At 41.7% G+C, this 16,486-nt stretch overlaps 1 protein-coding gene across 2 annotated transcripts in view; it reads left to right on the top strand.

Annotated features, from left to right (window-relative positions):
• The window catches only part of LOC149321998 (low affinity immunoglobulin epsilon Fc receptor-like), a 55,086-nt gene extending 48,116 nt beyond the window's left edge, over positions 1–6,970 (top strand). Inside the window, exons 9-10 of one of the 2 annotated variants that reach the window (XM_089506183.1) lie at positions 5,096–5,298; positions 6,147–6,970. In XM_089506183.1, coding sequence (XP_089362309.1) covers positions 5,096–5,298; positions 6,147–6,232 — 289 coding nt within the window. In that variant the 3' untranslated portion in view covers positions 6,233–6,970. Of the gene's footprint in view, positions 1–5,095; positions 5,303–6,146 lie in introns of both variants that reach the window. The other variant, XM_089506113.1, reaches the window with a different exon arrangement.
• The last annotated feature ends 9,516 nt before the right edge of the window (positions 6,971–16,486 follow it).

Here is a 16,486-nt window from a genome sequence, read left to right as displayed (position 1 = left end):
GGAATCACCGCCATTCCTGGACCAGGAGAACCTATTACTAGTACCTCCGTTTTCTCTGGATTCAGCTTGAGTCGGTTTTCCCTCATCCAGCCCATTACTGACTCCAGACAGGCCGCGAGAGGAGAGATCTCAGTTCCTTATTTTTGTGCTTATTTAGCTGTGTTGGATAAAAATATTAGTCAGCAAGACAGAGAAAGCATATGCATGTCAGTTGTTTCCTTAATCCATGAGTTACATAACCAGGTTCTTCACTCAAAGAATTTAGAAAGAGATGCTTAGGAAAAGCCTGTTTTCTCAGCTAGAGCAGCACATGATACTACCCAGGTCAGACTATATAATACCCAATGTTAGTCCAGTTATTTTCACTTATATGGCAGAAATCTCACAGGTGTCTCCCCCTACCTGTAAATATACAGTAATAACTAAGTGAAGAAGTAACAATTTGTTGCCCCATTAGTAGCATCAGATTATAAATGGTGCAGTTGCTTCAGGCCCCTCACAATCTAGTAGGCCCAGTGCTGAAGGGAGAAAGAGGTAGTTTGCTTCCCTTCTTTCCACAGTCACTTCCTGAATCTCCTAATGTTTCCGCTGTCATCAACTTTTTGTGCATTACTTGAATAACTGAGTAAAAATGGGATCAGCAGTTAGTCTCGCTGAAATTGCAGAATGGAAAACAGGCTCACACATGCAAGATTTTGAGTTGTTACTGTTTTTCATATGTTGTATTTTATTTATTATTTGATCATGTATTTATTCAGTTCTGTGCCACTACTCATAAAAATAGATCACACATGTGCAAGAAGGGGTTCCTATATTGGAATCTGCTTCAGGGTTCTGGTCACACGAATGCAGCCTTTCCCAAAGAGAAATTCAAAATCTCTCATTTAAGGTGAGTGATCTGCCTAATGGTGGGGCTGGCTATACCATATACTGTACTGACCATTAATAATATTTGCTGAACCATTTCTTAACTATAACTCCCTCTATCTCTTTTTAGTCTTGGGGTGCCGTGCCCCTATTTGCTGGAGAGGTGACCTCATTTAGATACAAAGGCACCAAGGGTAACTTTGCTCTCTTCCAATATGTAGAGGAGATGTATCACTTAAGATGGCTGGAGGCAATAACACATTGTGTTGCTTTCATGGGAATGGACTTTGGTCTTATATTTTAAGTAGAAACATGACATACACCAACTGGCTCAGGGGGGGCATTGTTTGGCCCCTGGAGAAGCCTGACACAGTGTTACAACAATGAAACAAGTTGAAGGGGAAAAGCCAGCAGTACAACTATCAGAAACTGTAACAATGCTGCCACCTAGCCACTGGTTTTTTTTAAGCAAAGATACTTAACACATGTAGTTTGTCTCTCTATGGCCTGTTACAGACAGCCAAAATAAAGCTGCTTCGAGTCACTTTGGAGGTATGGTATTTCAATGATGCATGAGCCCTACGGGTCTGGAAGCTTCACCAAAGCTGCACTCCAGTCCTTAGGACTGGAGCATGGCTTTGGTGCGGCCTTTGGACTCTTAGGACGCATATATCATTGAAATACCATACCTTCAAAGTGACTCGAAGCAGCCTTATTTTGGCTGTCTGTAACAGGCCTATATCTTTTTTTAAAAAACACACACACATAAAGAGTGCTCAAAAACATCCAAAATGGCAGTAGGTGCTGACATGCAAAAATGCCAATGGTTATGTTTTGTTCACTGTCATTTATATGCTAAATCTTGTAGTTTGCTACAGAGCTAGTGGGAGAATATTGGTTTTATACAATCTACTCCAGATGTGCCTAGAATGGGCCTCAATTCCCATTGACATTTGGTGTCTGCTCAGAATTTTAGCAAAACCTGTATCTGAAGGAAAATTCACTTTATAACATATCTAGTCTATTTTATTTTTAATGGAGGCGCCACAATTTAGCCAAAGGTAGAATTCTCCAAAGGACATTTGTCTGAGCTGAGCAAATCTGTTATGTCATATATTGTCATGTCTCTGAGATTACTAACCCCTAGGTTAGTTGCCAACCAGAGATCTCTACATATTTAAATTTCTAAACTTAGAGTGAGACAGGACACCCCCAATTTAATCTGTTCAGGCCTGCTCTGGCTTTGTCATGTATACATTTAAGCTTTACCTTTTTGGGTGCAGGTGAATTAAAGTTGCCATTTTATTACCAAAGATGGGGGGGGGGGCTGGTTGGTCCCCACCAACTGGCAGTGATACTTCAAATGTTGGGGAAATTTTCTTTTGTGAGAGGCTTGCATAACCTTTGGACAGTTTGCACCAGTGTATACCAGTACCAACTGAGAGGGCTCCAGGTTTTAGGTGAATTAAGAAGGTGTTATTTATTTAGAAAATATACAGAGTGCAATCCACACACACAAGATAGCAATTTACATAGAAACAGCATTCAGAGCTAACCAAAATGGAAATATGGAAATAAGATAGTGGAGTTTTAGGAGTTTGCAGTGATGTTATAATTACTTATGTGAGGAGAAGACTTTGGTTCAGACTAGGAGATCCTAGGGTGACACAGAACATACACAGAGTGCAGGTGTGTATGTGGGTGTGTATGTGGGCTTGGTTGTGTTTGTAGAAGTTAGATTTAGAAACCTCATTTCTACCCTAAAACTAGCCCCAGGATTATCTGGCCAGGTAACAAAGGATGAATGACATTTCCCAGTAATCAAGAATTCTGGACTGGTTGATGGCTTTACCTGTAGATTTAAGGAGACCCCCTGAATTTCACAGGGTTTTCTTAGGCAATAATTATTCAGAGGTGGCTTTGCCCATTCTTTCCTCTTCACAATCATTAAAAAGCTCTGCCAAGAGTCCTGTCTCATATTTCAGATGGTAACCCTAATTCACCTATGCCACAAACGGGTAAGCATTAAGTGTGTAGATGTCCCTTATTGCGCCTGCCTACCCTAAGGTGACTGGACAATTGAGACCATTCTGAAAGTTTCCAACCTGGCTGTGGCAACTCATGTGACTTGCACCTTGGTGCAATCATTTTAATATATACTATATGGGGCAGCCATTTAAAAAACATTTGGTGATTTTACCTGGTTTTGTTCAGGACAACAAAGACAACAAAGAGGCTTGTAGCAAGCCATATTTTAGGGAAACGTAGTATATTAGGTAAACGAGGGAGTAAACAGCAAATGTGTCATACTCCAGGATCATCTATTCTAATTAGCAGCAACTCTTTAGGACAGGTGTAATAATAATGCAACCTTCCCAGTATAGTCAGACTGTCTTAAAACTGTCCTGTCAATTGGTTTAGTATATATTTTGTCTGTTTTAAATGGTTTTAAATGAGTTACATTAATTTTATTGTGTGCTGCCATATGATATTGAGTTGTATAGTGGGATATACTGTAAATGTTTTCAAGCAATAAAATAAATAAACCCTAGGAGACTAACATAGCCCATGATGGGGAACGCTGGGATTTGCAGTCCAAGAATATATGGATGGCTGCAGGTTTCCCAGGCCTGACTGTGACAGAGAGGCCTTTCTTCTATCACCTGCTCCTAGGGATTTTTTTTTTTTGGGGGGGGGGCATATTTGGAAAGAGCCTGTGTTTTACCCTTCCTATTGCATCAGGGACTTCATAGTGAGAGTGTGGATTTCTCAGATAAATTGCTGTAATGAGTACTGTCCAGGAGCAAAACAACTCTTTTCCTTCCTCAGTTTCAGTTGCCTAGAGAGTGCTAATTACAATGCAAAGGAATAGAAGAGGCAGCGGCAGGTGCTGAGAATAAACATGCAGGAATAATCTTTTTAAAAATGAGCAATTAATAAATGTATCTGGTATTAACTATCAACACTATTCTTTTTACCTTCTTCTCTGTTGTCTGGGAATTCTTTCTCATTTCCTTGAAATCTTTGTCCTCTTCTCCTGGGAGAGGAGGACTTTCTGCAAGCCTTTTCTCAAATCCTAGCTCATGCAGTGTTGTCTTGTAATGGTTACAAGCAGGATCATCATTAAATGGGTCACATTACTATCATTACATGTCTTCAAGAGGCCATATTCTATGCCTGGAACTATTCCTCTCTCTGTATTACAGCTTATTGAAGACATATAATGATGGAATATATTCTGGACCATTTTTGTTTTTTTTAAAAAGCCTTTTCTTTATCATTCTCTCCTCATCTCATTTACTCTTCCACCTGACTTCCTCCCAAAATGCATTGTAAAACACAGCAGTTCTCCCACTTCCCTGCCTTTTCCATCTAATGCAGACTGAAGAGCTTTGCACAAGGAGAATTCTGCTTAGCATCTAGTTCACTGTCAGACCAACAGAAATGATGAACAATTGTGGTGATTATATGATAGATAATAATTAATAATAATAATTTAATTTATTTCTATACCGCTATTCCAGGGATCACAGCGGTGTACAACAGCAAGTAAAACATACATCATATCATAAAAATACAACAATTAACAATTAAAAACAATTAAAACCCTACAAAACAACCCCATACAAATGGCTGGATAGATGGAATCTGCCAATTACATTGCCAGGGGAGAAAAGATGACAACAGGCTCATGGGGGAAAAGCCTGGCGAAATAAAAAGGTCTTCAGGTTCTTCTTAAAACCATCAAGGGTGGTGACTGTACGGAGTTCATGGGGGAGAGAGTTCCAGAGCTGAAGGGCCGAAACTGAAAATGCCCTCCGAGATGAACTAAATCGAGCATCTGGAACTCTCAAAAGATGTTTCCCACCCGACCTGAGAGTGCAGGGCGGACTGTATGGGGAGAGGCGGTCCTCCAAGTACCCTGGGCCCAAGCCATTTAGATCATGGTATTGTCCAATTAGTTTGATTTCTATATAATGAGGTAGCAGGAATTTTCATGAAAGGCAAACAGGTAGAATTAAAAAAAACAGCTGGGGAAGAAGAGTGGGACTAGAAGGGGAAGGGTTATGGGCAGAGAAGGAAGAAGACATTAGCAGAGGAGGCAGTAACAGCATAATACTGGTTGGAGAGTTGGTTATTTGGTTAGCTATGGAAGCATACTTGAAGATGAGGTTGATTTCTTTACTCCTGTTTGCCTGCAAATCTCTAACATCCCTACTTTTTCCAGATTAGGCAGAGTTGATTTGCTTCTTCAAATAGCTTTGAATCTGGCCTTCCCTTTTATCCAAACCAGTATATTTCAAGCAGTGGTAAAGGAATTCTCATACCATCCTAACCTCATTGATGAAGAAATTCAGAGAACATCTGAAGCAGTGGGTGTTGAAAGTTGGCCACAGAGCACACATCAATCTACATGTGATGTGCATGTGGGTAGGTAAGTAGCCATTTTCCTCTCTTCATTTCTTTCTTTCTCCTCAAATTTCCTTCAGTATGCATACAACTAGCACACATGTTGAAGGCAAAGTGGAAATGAGAATATACATCAGGAAAATCACACACACACACACACACAGAATATATAATTATGTGCCTCTGAAGTCACTAGTACTAGAGGAGACACCAAAAGTTGGTAAGCAAAATGGCATTATTACATATCCTTGGGATTTCTATCAGTTCTTTGCTGAAAGGGGGAAGATGTGTTCCCTGGGACTACTAGAGCTTCATCAAAGTTGTTCCAACAACTGTGGAAGGGCGGGGAGGGGTCCTTCAAAGTTTGGCAATGTACTTTTTTTTTTTTTTTTTTTTTTGCTGATGAGGGGAACTACATTCAAAAAAGTAACATTTCTAATTTTTAGGTTAGCCTGCCTACCCATCCGGAGAACTGGGAGAGTTTCAAGGAATAGTGCTCCCTGCTGCTATTTGGGCAACTAATGCTGACTCAGGAGCAGAATGTGCCACCCACTATTCCTTCCTCCTTTTCTATGTCCTTTTGGGATCATGAGGGAGGCCTTTGCCAGTTCTTAGGAAGCTGTGGAAATAAGTTCCTGTTGGGCTTCTCTGCCATCTGCCTGTGACTATGAGGCAACAGTTAATTCCTGTCTGTCTGTCTGTCTGTCTGTCATTTATTTTTCAGCTAAGAAAGCCCAGAACTGCCCAGACAAGATGGGACTGAAGAATGGCAAAATTTGAAATGCATTAGATTAGTAAATAATTTTCAACACATTTTGAAGTCTCATCTGTCTTCTTTTTCATACTGATGTATGTCTTTTCCTTTGCAGACTACCAATGTACAGGTATACCATCAAGGATCCCAAAGTCACAGGGAGAGGCAGAGGATTTGCACACCCAAGGCAGACCAGTGTGAGGTGCTGCAGTTCACCATGGCAGCTACTTCTCTGAACTCACTCCCAGATCCAACAGCTGGAAGCTTGGCTGAGAATTGAGATGACTTCTTTCTTCCAGAAAAGTGTCTGGCAGGCTTTTTGTTTGTCCCCCAGCTTCAAAACATTGTGGATAAGAGAATATATTAACTGGACCCAACACAGCTCTATTTTATTTTGTCCTTGTTTTTTGAACCATGCACTGATCCATTTTGGAGCCAAATGTCCCTTTTGTGACAGTTCCTTTCCCTATCATGTTAACCAAACAGGAACTTTGTGCAAGCCTTTAGATAGAAATGGGTTGGGATAGTTGTGTGTGTGTGTGGTGTGTAAGGATGCATGTGGTAGGGTAAGTGCAAGTTGATACAAAATAGAACAGAAAATAAATAGAATGTAACCTAATTTCTTATATTTATTTATATGAAGAGTAGGAAAATGTGTGGCCATCAAGATGTTGTTGAACTGCAGTTCCCATCAGCCATAGTCAGCATAGCCAATGAAGAGAGATGATGGAAACATAGTCCAATATCTCCAGGTGTCCTCCTTTTACTTACAGCCTTACAGAATGTTTACTCAGAAGTGAAGTAAGTCCTGCTGAGCTCAGTGGGACTCATGCCTAAGTAGGGGGTGGGGAGATCCAACTGACCATGAGCTGCCAGCATACCCAAATAAATGTACATAGGCCTCACTTAAATGCCAATGTAAAAATGCAATTAAAGATAACTGCCACTTCCTTATTATTCACCTACATGCTTTTGCAGTCATTACTCAGAACACTGAAAAATTGGTTTACTTCCTGCTGAGTTGTTGTAGAAATCTGCCCTTGTTCCCCAAGGAACACTAGATTCAAGCCACTGGAAATGTACTTTAAAAGAACAGCAACAGCAACTTAAATTCAGGTTCAAAGAGTGGAGTATTCTGATGGAGCTATCTATGGACAGTTGCATCAATTGTTCTAATTGCCTCCTGTCTTATGTACCTGTCTGTCCCTTGCAGAGGTTTGGAGGATAAAGACCGAAATCAGTTGTGGACACTGCGATCCATGCACACTTCAGAATTACATTATCATTATTTCACGTGTAATTGTCGTGGCTGCTTTCCTATGCAATCCTGGGATTTAGAGTTTAGATAGGGGCCTTTAAAATCCCCAGCCAGGGAGCTCCTATTGTGCCTCTGAACAAGCTACAAACCCCAAGATTTCATAGGCAGGAACCACGGCAGTTAAAGTGGAATAATAGCTCTGTAATTCTGTGTAAATGGACCCCTGGTTGCTGAGAAGATTGTCTGGCAGCAACATTGTATTATATTAAGTGCCATCTTGTGACCTTTTTCTTTATTGTTCATTCCTCTCACAATTTGCTAGTTTTAGCTTCTCTTTGTCTGAATTCCATTTGATTGTATCATTCATTGTTCCAAGGACCACTGAACAATGTTAATTAAAGACATGGATTTGTTGGGTTGGAACCTGAAGATATGTTCTACATAATGTTCTGATACAGAAGGAGATGAAGCAGCTGTGTTTTTATTCACACTTCTCCCCTACAGTCTTCTTACTTCCTCTTCTTAGAGTTGCTGTGCAAGTGCAACACATCATTTCTGCTTATTGTAACATGTGGGGAAAGGTGAGAGCACATGACAGAAGGAGGAGCATCTCTTTTTACTTATACCTAGGAATTCAGCAATATAGCACAGTTTTCCAGGTTCCAACATAATTTTGGAGATATTTTCCTGCTTTTCCACCAAAGAACAGGTACCAATGCTTGGAAATTGAGGCTAGAGGCAACACAAATGAGGCCCAGAACCTTTAAACACACCTATTGAAACTCCATCTTTACAACCACCAATAAAAAATATCTTAGGCCTGGTGCACATGGCCAGGAAGTGGTGTCCTGGCAGTGATAGTAGGGCTCGGGAGCGCACACCAACCACATACTCCCGTGCCCTGCTACATGTGGGCAGCACCATTATTGCACAGCACCGCCCACACAGGGGGCGTATGGATGACATGTGGACATTTGAGCGCCCACATGTCTTTTAGCAGCGTCATGGGGCTGGGTTGCAGCCTTTACGACGCCACAAAAACGAAGCTGCTCCAGGTGGCTTCTTTTTTGCTGAGCAGATGTGCTGCGTGGTTTGGTTGCCACAGCAACACTGCACAGCCAAAAGGGCCAGCGTTTCCCTGCTGGTCTGTACTGCACCTTTGTCACAGTCAGTTTTGAAAATACTGAAGGTATTTCCATTGGGCTTTGTTATAGCCCTAGATTTACATAACTTATATGAAATGTGCGACAGTTCATATGATAAGTGTTTCAGAATGACAGCTGTTGACCATCTTGGAAAATGGTCTTACAGACTTTTCATTCCCATGTATGCCATCTATTTCATCAACCTGAAAGTTGCAGTCAATAATGGGTTTCCTGCCCAAGTCCATTATAGCAACCATGTTAAGTCCACTAGAAAGCACATGGCTTCTCTTCTACACATTTTCATCTCACCTGTTTGTATATTCTTTATTACACTATTGATCTAATTGGTGTGATACTATTATTAATGAACAGGAATGTCTTAATCATGGGAAAAAGAAGCTTTCAAAAGAAACAGATGCAGAATCTTCCAGTACTGATTCTAGACCCTGACTGAAGAGAATACATCTTCCATAATATTGCCCTGTTTTGTAGGACTTGTACAGGACCTGTTAACACTTTCAACTGAGAATTAGCTCCCTGCTCACACAAATACTATGAGAAAAGGGAACCTGGAGATAGCTGCAGCTTTCAGCCTACAGGAGAGAGGCACACAGCCCTAACAGTCCAACACTAATACTGTCTGGGCTGACACTTGCTGTATTTGGCTGCCTGTGTGGATGTGATGTTAGGTCAATGTCAGCTAGCACAACCTCCTCCCTTTCTATTTATTTTACTTGGTGTCCATGATTAGCAGTTAATGGGTTGATTGAATTAACAGAATTAATTACTTTCTGGTCTGTTTAATCTGAGTGTGTCACATCAAGGAAGCATCCATTGTGTGTTAATGAGTGGTTGTCATGCAGGAAACTAAAACTCTGTTACAGCTGAGCTTATCCACAAATATCTTTCCCCATGGAGATAGGACAGAAGGCAGCATACTCATCCCACATATACAGATTGGCCTCAATCCAACATCCCCTCAGTGTAGTGTAAATATCTGCATGCAGCCCTATGCTGCGCTGAGCCATATACCCACCCTCACCTGCAGTAAAGCCCCTGAAGCCACCCTGCACAGCTACTCCATACTTTAGGACAAGCAGGCAGGATCAGAAAACTGTCAGGTCAAGCCCCATGGCCAGATGCACATTTTGATTACAGCACTGGTGAAACCTCTGGAGGACCCTAGTAGATTTCAGTGCTGATGTCATAATTTTGCATCTGGCTATGGGGATGTAGGCAGTCGCTTCTCTGATCCTGTCTTCTTGCCACAAAGCACAGACTGGCTGTGTGGAGTGGCTTGAGGGGCTTTTTAGTAAGTTGGAGAGGGAGGGCATTGGGCACTGCAGAAGAAGGAAGGGAATACCAGTTCCCACAGCACTTGAAAAAAGAGATCCATATGTGTAAGAGGCACGTAAGTGTGCAGATGTCCCTAACAGAATCCTGTATTAAGTGAATAACTTTGGTGACTACAACAACACTGTCACCCAGGGATGGGCAAAGTGTGGCTTTCCAGATCATTGACAAAAACTAGTTAAAATCAGGTAAGTTATCAATTAAATCAGAAATTTTCTAACAAAGAGGGACAACTTAAATATATCTCCCCTTCCCCTACAGAACATCCCCCTGTGTGGTACAGAAGCCTTCAAAGGTGTGAAGGGGATTCAATGCACAAATATTAGGAAATAAATACATATATTTATTACAGTCCGTCCTCGCCTTACACGAGGGATCCGTTCCGGATCCCTCCGCATAAGGCGAATTCCGCCTATGCTCGAGCCCCATTGGAAACAATGGGGCTCGTGCATGGCAGTGCAGGCGCGCGCGGGGCGCAACAGGCGCGTGCACCCATTCAATTGAATGGGACGTGCCGCCCCTTCCGACCCGCGCACGCCCTGCAGCTTGAGCGTGTATGCTCAAGGCTGCATATGGCGCGCCCGCATATGGCACAGGCGCGCTGTACTTATATCAGAGATGCACTGGCTTAGCGGTTAAGATGATCAGAAGACTGGAAGGTTGACAGTACAAGATCTGAGTGGGGCATGATGGGGTGAGCTCCTACCACTAGTCCCAGCTTCTGCCAACCTAGCAATTCAAAAATATGCAAATGCAAGTAGATAAATAGGTACCACTTTGGTGGGAAGGTAACAGCATTTGGTGAAGTCAAGCTGGCCACATGACCACCAGAGTCATCTATGGACAACGCTGGCAGTTTGGCTTAGTAATGTAGATAAGCACCACTCCCTATAGTCAGTTACGACTAAACATTCTTGTCAAGGGACAACCTTTACATTTTTACATAAGGGAAAACATGGGCATAACAAAATATTGGCTGGCTGGAAGATGAATCAAAGAGCCACCCCATACCAGAATCGAATGGCAACAAAGGAAAACTAAGGAGAGGCATATCTTAGTTGTTCAGTAATTATCAGTATATGCTTAATGGTGAGGCAAACCTCTCTGGCAGTGATGGCAAACCTTTTAGGGACCAAGTGCCCAAACTAAAAGGCATTCCGGCAATGAGTGTTACCCGGTGCTGGGGACAGGACTTCCAGGGTGGGACTTCTTCGCCCTGCCCTCCTGGCTCTTCACCTGCCTCTCTGGAGACAGTTTAAGCAGGGACGTAGCCAGGATTTTGGGAAGGAGGTGGTCCAGACTAAGTGCCACCATTATAATGGGGCTTGGGTGCGGCGGCACAGCAGCACACACCATTCATTTTATCTAACGGAAGGGGGGGTCCGGACCCCAAGAACCCCCCCCCTTGGCTACGTCCCTGGTTTAAGGCCTGGGGTAACTGGGAAGAGGAGGAACAGGCACACACCTGCTCCTTCTCCTCCCGCATTCTCCTGGGCCTTCAGCTTCTTCTCCAGAGACAGCTGAAGGCCTGGGACAGCTGGGAAGAGGAGGAACAGGTGTGCACCTGTTTCTCCTCTTCCCCACCCTCCATGTACCCTGAAAAATGGCTTTGCATGCCATAGGTTCACCACTACAGCTCTATGGTGTTCTCTGAGACTAATGACAACCCAACACCAAACCAGGCAGCAGGCTTGTGGTATACATAGTCCCAGAGAGCTACAGTAATTATTCAGTGGATGTAACCTCTTTAATAAATATTTTGCTGACACTCTAGTTGGGATCTTAGTATATCTGCCATCTCAAATAGACTATCCTTGATCATCCTAAAATGGTACAGGCAGATGTCATAATCATCCAGCATTAATATCTCAGTTCTCCACCATTTCCTTCTGACATGAGATCTCATCCACCAAAACCTGGTGCAGCCAGAACTGACTGGTTCTTCTGCAAAGCTGATCCAAGAAGGGCTTTCAGTTTTGCAAAAGTCTCACAGAAAGCAGAAAACTTACAGGATCAGACATTACTGTGCAGACCACTACTGTTGCTGCCACCTTCTCAAGAATACCTTCACCTTCTGATCCAGAAAGAGAGCACACAGCAAAAAACAAAGAAAAGCCCCCTCACAAGCCTTAAAAAAACATAGTAAAAGAATCAAGGATGACCCCAAAACACAGCTTATCACCTTCTGCTCTTTCCTCAGAGAGTGAGCTCCAAAGACTGAAGCAGCAGTTATCTAGAACTAGTGTCTGGTAGTTTCACCCGCAAGCAAGTTAGTGACTCAGCAGAAGCCCTCACTCCTAGACCAAGTGCTTCAGGACAGCCACAAACAAAGAAAAGCCCAAAAACAAAAACACACAGAGAGAGAGAGAGAGTCAGAGTCAGAGTCAAGGACAACTCTCAAAATATCGCACACCTTCTGGTCTTTCCTCAGAGACACATTTAAAAATGTGGCTATACCTATGGTCAGTATGTATATTGATAAATATATTAAAATGTTACAAAATGCTGGAGATCTCTAGTGATGTCTTTCTGAACCTGAATGAGTGTCATGCCTTTGCCACTTTTTCCCCTTTGGGGAAGTAGGGCTAGCATAACAATATATTACAATGAAATAAAAGAAAATACATAAATGTGTTAACACCTTTTTTGACCAGCTAAAATGCACAAAATATATAGTACAAGATTTCAAACTACACTGGCTTCTTCATCAGGCAAAAGATGTTAAAAATCATACAGGAAGAAGAAAGAGGAATGTGTTGGAGTTATAGGCCGACATTCTGTATTGATGTAGTTCAGTTGGTTTGAAGGGATCTCAGTACAGGCTGAGGTCACGCTTCTCTGGCTTCAGCCTGCACTGAAATCCCTCCAAATCAACTGGCAGAAGTAAAATAACTCCTCTTGCGATCTATGCTGTCTCTATTTCTTATGATGCCACAGGCCCCTTTCTTGGGCAAAGAACAATTACTGTAATTTCTCAAAATGTCTCTTTACTAGTACATCTAGAAAAACCTTTAGGTGCTGTATGAGTATAATTCAGCCAATCATAGTCCAAACAAAGGAATAGGTAATCTAATACAAGAATTATTACAAAGGAGTCACATCTGGTTAAATTCCTTCCAAATTGTTGGTGTAACACTGCCTGGTTTTAGTGATTTACTACTCTTTCAATGCATCAGTGCTTCCTGAAACCTGTTCTTGAGTCTAGACATTTCATATTCAAGAGTGTGAAAACAGAGAGCTCAGCTGCAGCTGCTTAGAGTCCACATGCTCTGCTTTGCAGTTTCTCTGCAACTAACTTCTCTTCAGTCTCTTTATCTTCTCAAAGTACTCTAGCCTGTACTTGGGGCTTCAATAGATCTACCAATTGTCTAGTTTTGGGCTTTAGCATTAATGCTATGGACTAAAGGTGGACAAGCTTCTCAAAGCTCTTCTTAGATTGGTTCTGAATTTACCTGCATGCTTTTGAAAAATGGGAAAACTCCATACCAGTTTGAGGGCTCCCAGGATCCCTGTTTCCATTCCCAGATGAAATAATGGAACTACTGTGGGAATGAAACTGAAGTGTGGGAGTTAAAAGTCAATGCCTTCTATTCCTATAAGCTATTACCTCCTGCTCCAACTTTACCCCACAATTATAGGAAATAATCAAGTAATCTGTCCCTATTGAAGCATTTAAGATGTTGTTGTCATCTTTAGGTCAACTCTCTTATGACAATCCTATAATCAGATATCCTTGGCAAGATTTATTCAGAGGGGTTTTGCCTTTGCCTTCCTGTGAGGCTGAAAGAGTGTGACTTGCCCAAGGCCACACAGTGGGTTTCTATGGTTGAACTAGAATTTGAATCCCAGATGCCTAGTCCAGCACAAAAAACACTAAACCACATTGAGGAAAAATTAGAATGTAGGAGAGAAGCTAGGCCTCTTTTTTCAACCTCTGTTTTTGCCTGTTCTTTCAGTATTTTCTCCTAGCCCCCTGCAAACATATGGACTAATACAGTTCCATCAGTTTGTACCGGGCCTGACAGAAAAGACTGCAAGTCTTCCTTTCCTAAGTGCTGGGATATTTAGTTTTTAAAGATGGAAGTGTGGTGGCTATAAGGCTTGAGTCTGGGCTAGTATACATATAAGTGTATTATGCAAATTGCTGCAAATATTCACACCTTCATATTGATCGTTAATTGTCTTCATGTTCTTGTGCAAATTCTCATCTATTCACATCTATCACCCTTCCTCTACTGAAAATGTGGAGCCATTCGAATCCCTGTGTACCAAACAGATGGCCCCACATGTGATAATGTGCATTTCTGCAGATTTCCACAGATACACTAGTAAGAAACACAAAACCTTTTCATGAAGAGTTTAAAGAGTTTTTAACCCCCTGCAATGAAAAAAAGCTCAAACTCCTACAAATTGTGTGTGGATGGATCATATTGTATTTGACTGGAATGAGGAATATTTTAATCGTCTAGACTAGCCCTCTGATTTGGGTTTAATTTTGAGACTGACATGAATGAACTTTTTGGCAATCCTTCTTATGAATTGCAGAGAACAATAGCCACTCATAATAGTTTCAAACAGAATTGCCAGTGTGTAGCAAAAATAACTGGGTGGCTGAGAGAAGAGAAAATTGAGAAGTCAGCCTGAAGAGCTAAAGTTAAAGAGATATTCAAGAGGAGCTGGGGGAAATCATGCACACCACTGTTTTCAATCAGAAATTAATCAGATGCTAATGACAGTCTGCAGAAATTACTTCTCATTTGATGGATCCCAGCTCCATCAATAGCAGACAAATTCCTTGCCTAGTAAAGGGGACATCTGTAAGACTTGACATAACAGTAACATGACAATTATTCAGATGGTTCCATAATATGAAGAGTGTAGTTTTGAGATTATTTTCTTCTTTAAGCAAAAATGCAGTGGCTTTAGGTTCTGTGGAGCACTGTCAAGTGAGAAGGGAACTGTTTATTTATTTACCAACTATTTGTCACCCCCCCCCCATACATTTCCCTCACTTTGTTGGAACATAATGGCTGGGGGGGGGGGACACTAATTGGCAGGAATGTAAAGATTACCATTCCTCATTCTCAATCTGTTGGAAAAATAGGCAAAAATAATCACAGAAATGTAAATAACATATAGCTTGACTCTTTGATATGGTTACAGGACCTGGATTCATGTTCCAGCACAACCATACACTTACTCACTCATATGTATACTATAGCTGAGTATGTTTTTGTGTGTATCTTCAAGTTGTGTGTCAACTTTGACAACCCCATGCATTTTATAGCTTTCTTTAGGGAAGGAATTCTCAGAGGTGGTTTTGCAAGTTCCTTCCTCTGAAATATAGCCTACAGCAACTGGTAATCATTGGTGGTCTCCTATCCAAGTACTGACTAGGACTGACTCTGTATAGCTTTGAAGATCAACTGACTCGGGACAAAACACTATTAGGCTGCCTATAGAGTGGACAGAGCATAACTTGTTTCATCCTGAATGCTCAACCCTTCAAGTTACTCCAAACTGAGTGGATAAGGGCATCGATGGCAAATGTGTATTTTAGGTTCATAAGCAAATTACTGGATTAACAAGCACTGACTATGGCTGAAGATAAGGCCTCTATGAGAAGATCTTCATTCTTTTTGTATATTTTAGACTGAAGGTACTAACACACCAGAAGAGGAAGCACTCTTGCAGAGGAGCCAAGATTCAAATCCAGTTTCTAGAAAAGTTTGAAATCGCATGTTTCACCAACATACCATACTTAGCTGGTATGGATATTGGTTTGAGAAAAGTCAGGATAAATAATAATAACAATAATAATAATAATAATATCATTCATCTTTTCTCGATCAATAGCTTATCATGGAAATTGTTAAGCAAATGTTCAGGGGGCCTGAATCTTCCCTAAAACCAGGTGTGCAGACAGGGGTTCAGACAAAAGTTTCAGCCTGCCAGGCACCGAGGCTAGATAAATATCAAACCTCAAGAAGTATAAGGAGTAATAACACCACCACCACCACCAGCAGCAGCAGCAGCCACTTCAGTGAGCAGCTTCATAAATCCTGGGATATGGGATTGCCAATTTTTCCAAGATGTGAACCTAGCAAAACAGCAGAACATAAGGCTAGTGAGTAAAAAAAGAAATGTGACTTTGGGATAGGGCTGGGGATCATTTGACCCTCCAAATGTTTTGGACAACAAGTCCCATATTTTCCTATTGTCCATTCTGGCTGGGACCTCTGACAGGTAAAGTCTAAAACTTGAGACAGGCCAAAGTTTCCCTGGCTGTGATTTGAGAAGCATTTAAGAAGAGGAACAGGACGCTCAGATGTGTACAAAAGTGAGCTCTGTCCATGGTACCCAGCTGAACTATTGGAGTACAACGAGTATTCATCCTCTGACGGTGGCTAGGTTTGTTTCCAGGCACAAGGCTTCTAGTGCTAATGTTCAAAAAGCACAGTACAGCTATTCTGTCTTTTTTCTGGTAAGGGAAAACGTAGGCGGGCTCCAAAATGAAGATAATGATGTCTTGACTTCCGATAAAATTTTGTGAATGAGGCTGTGTTATTATATAGAATAAAAGTTATCTGGAAGAACCCTAACATTCAGTGTTTCAGAAGAAAAGAAGCCTCAGTTTCATGGAGGGACTGAGATCCTGGAAGGCCAATTGGGGAGTGATCTACATCTTCTTGGGGCTGA

The sequence above is a fragment of the Sceloporus occidentalis genome, unplaced genomic scaffold (genome assembly GCF_023333645.1).
Source record: "Sceloporus occidentalis isolate IW3139 unplaced genomic scaffold, rSceOcc1.0.p SCAF_1, whole genome shotgun sequence".
In the NCBI taxonomy this organism is placed as follows: domain Eukaryota; kingdom Metazoa; phylum Chordata; class Lepidosauria; order Squamata; family Phrynosomatidae; genus Sceloporus; species Sceloporus occidentalis.
Note: the sequence above shows the minus strand (reverse complement) of the source record. Positions and strands in the feature narration are given on the sequence as shown.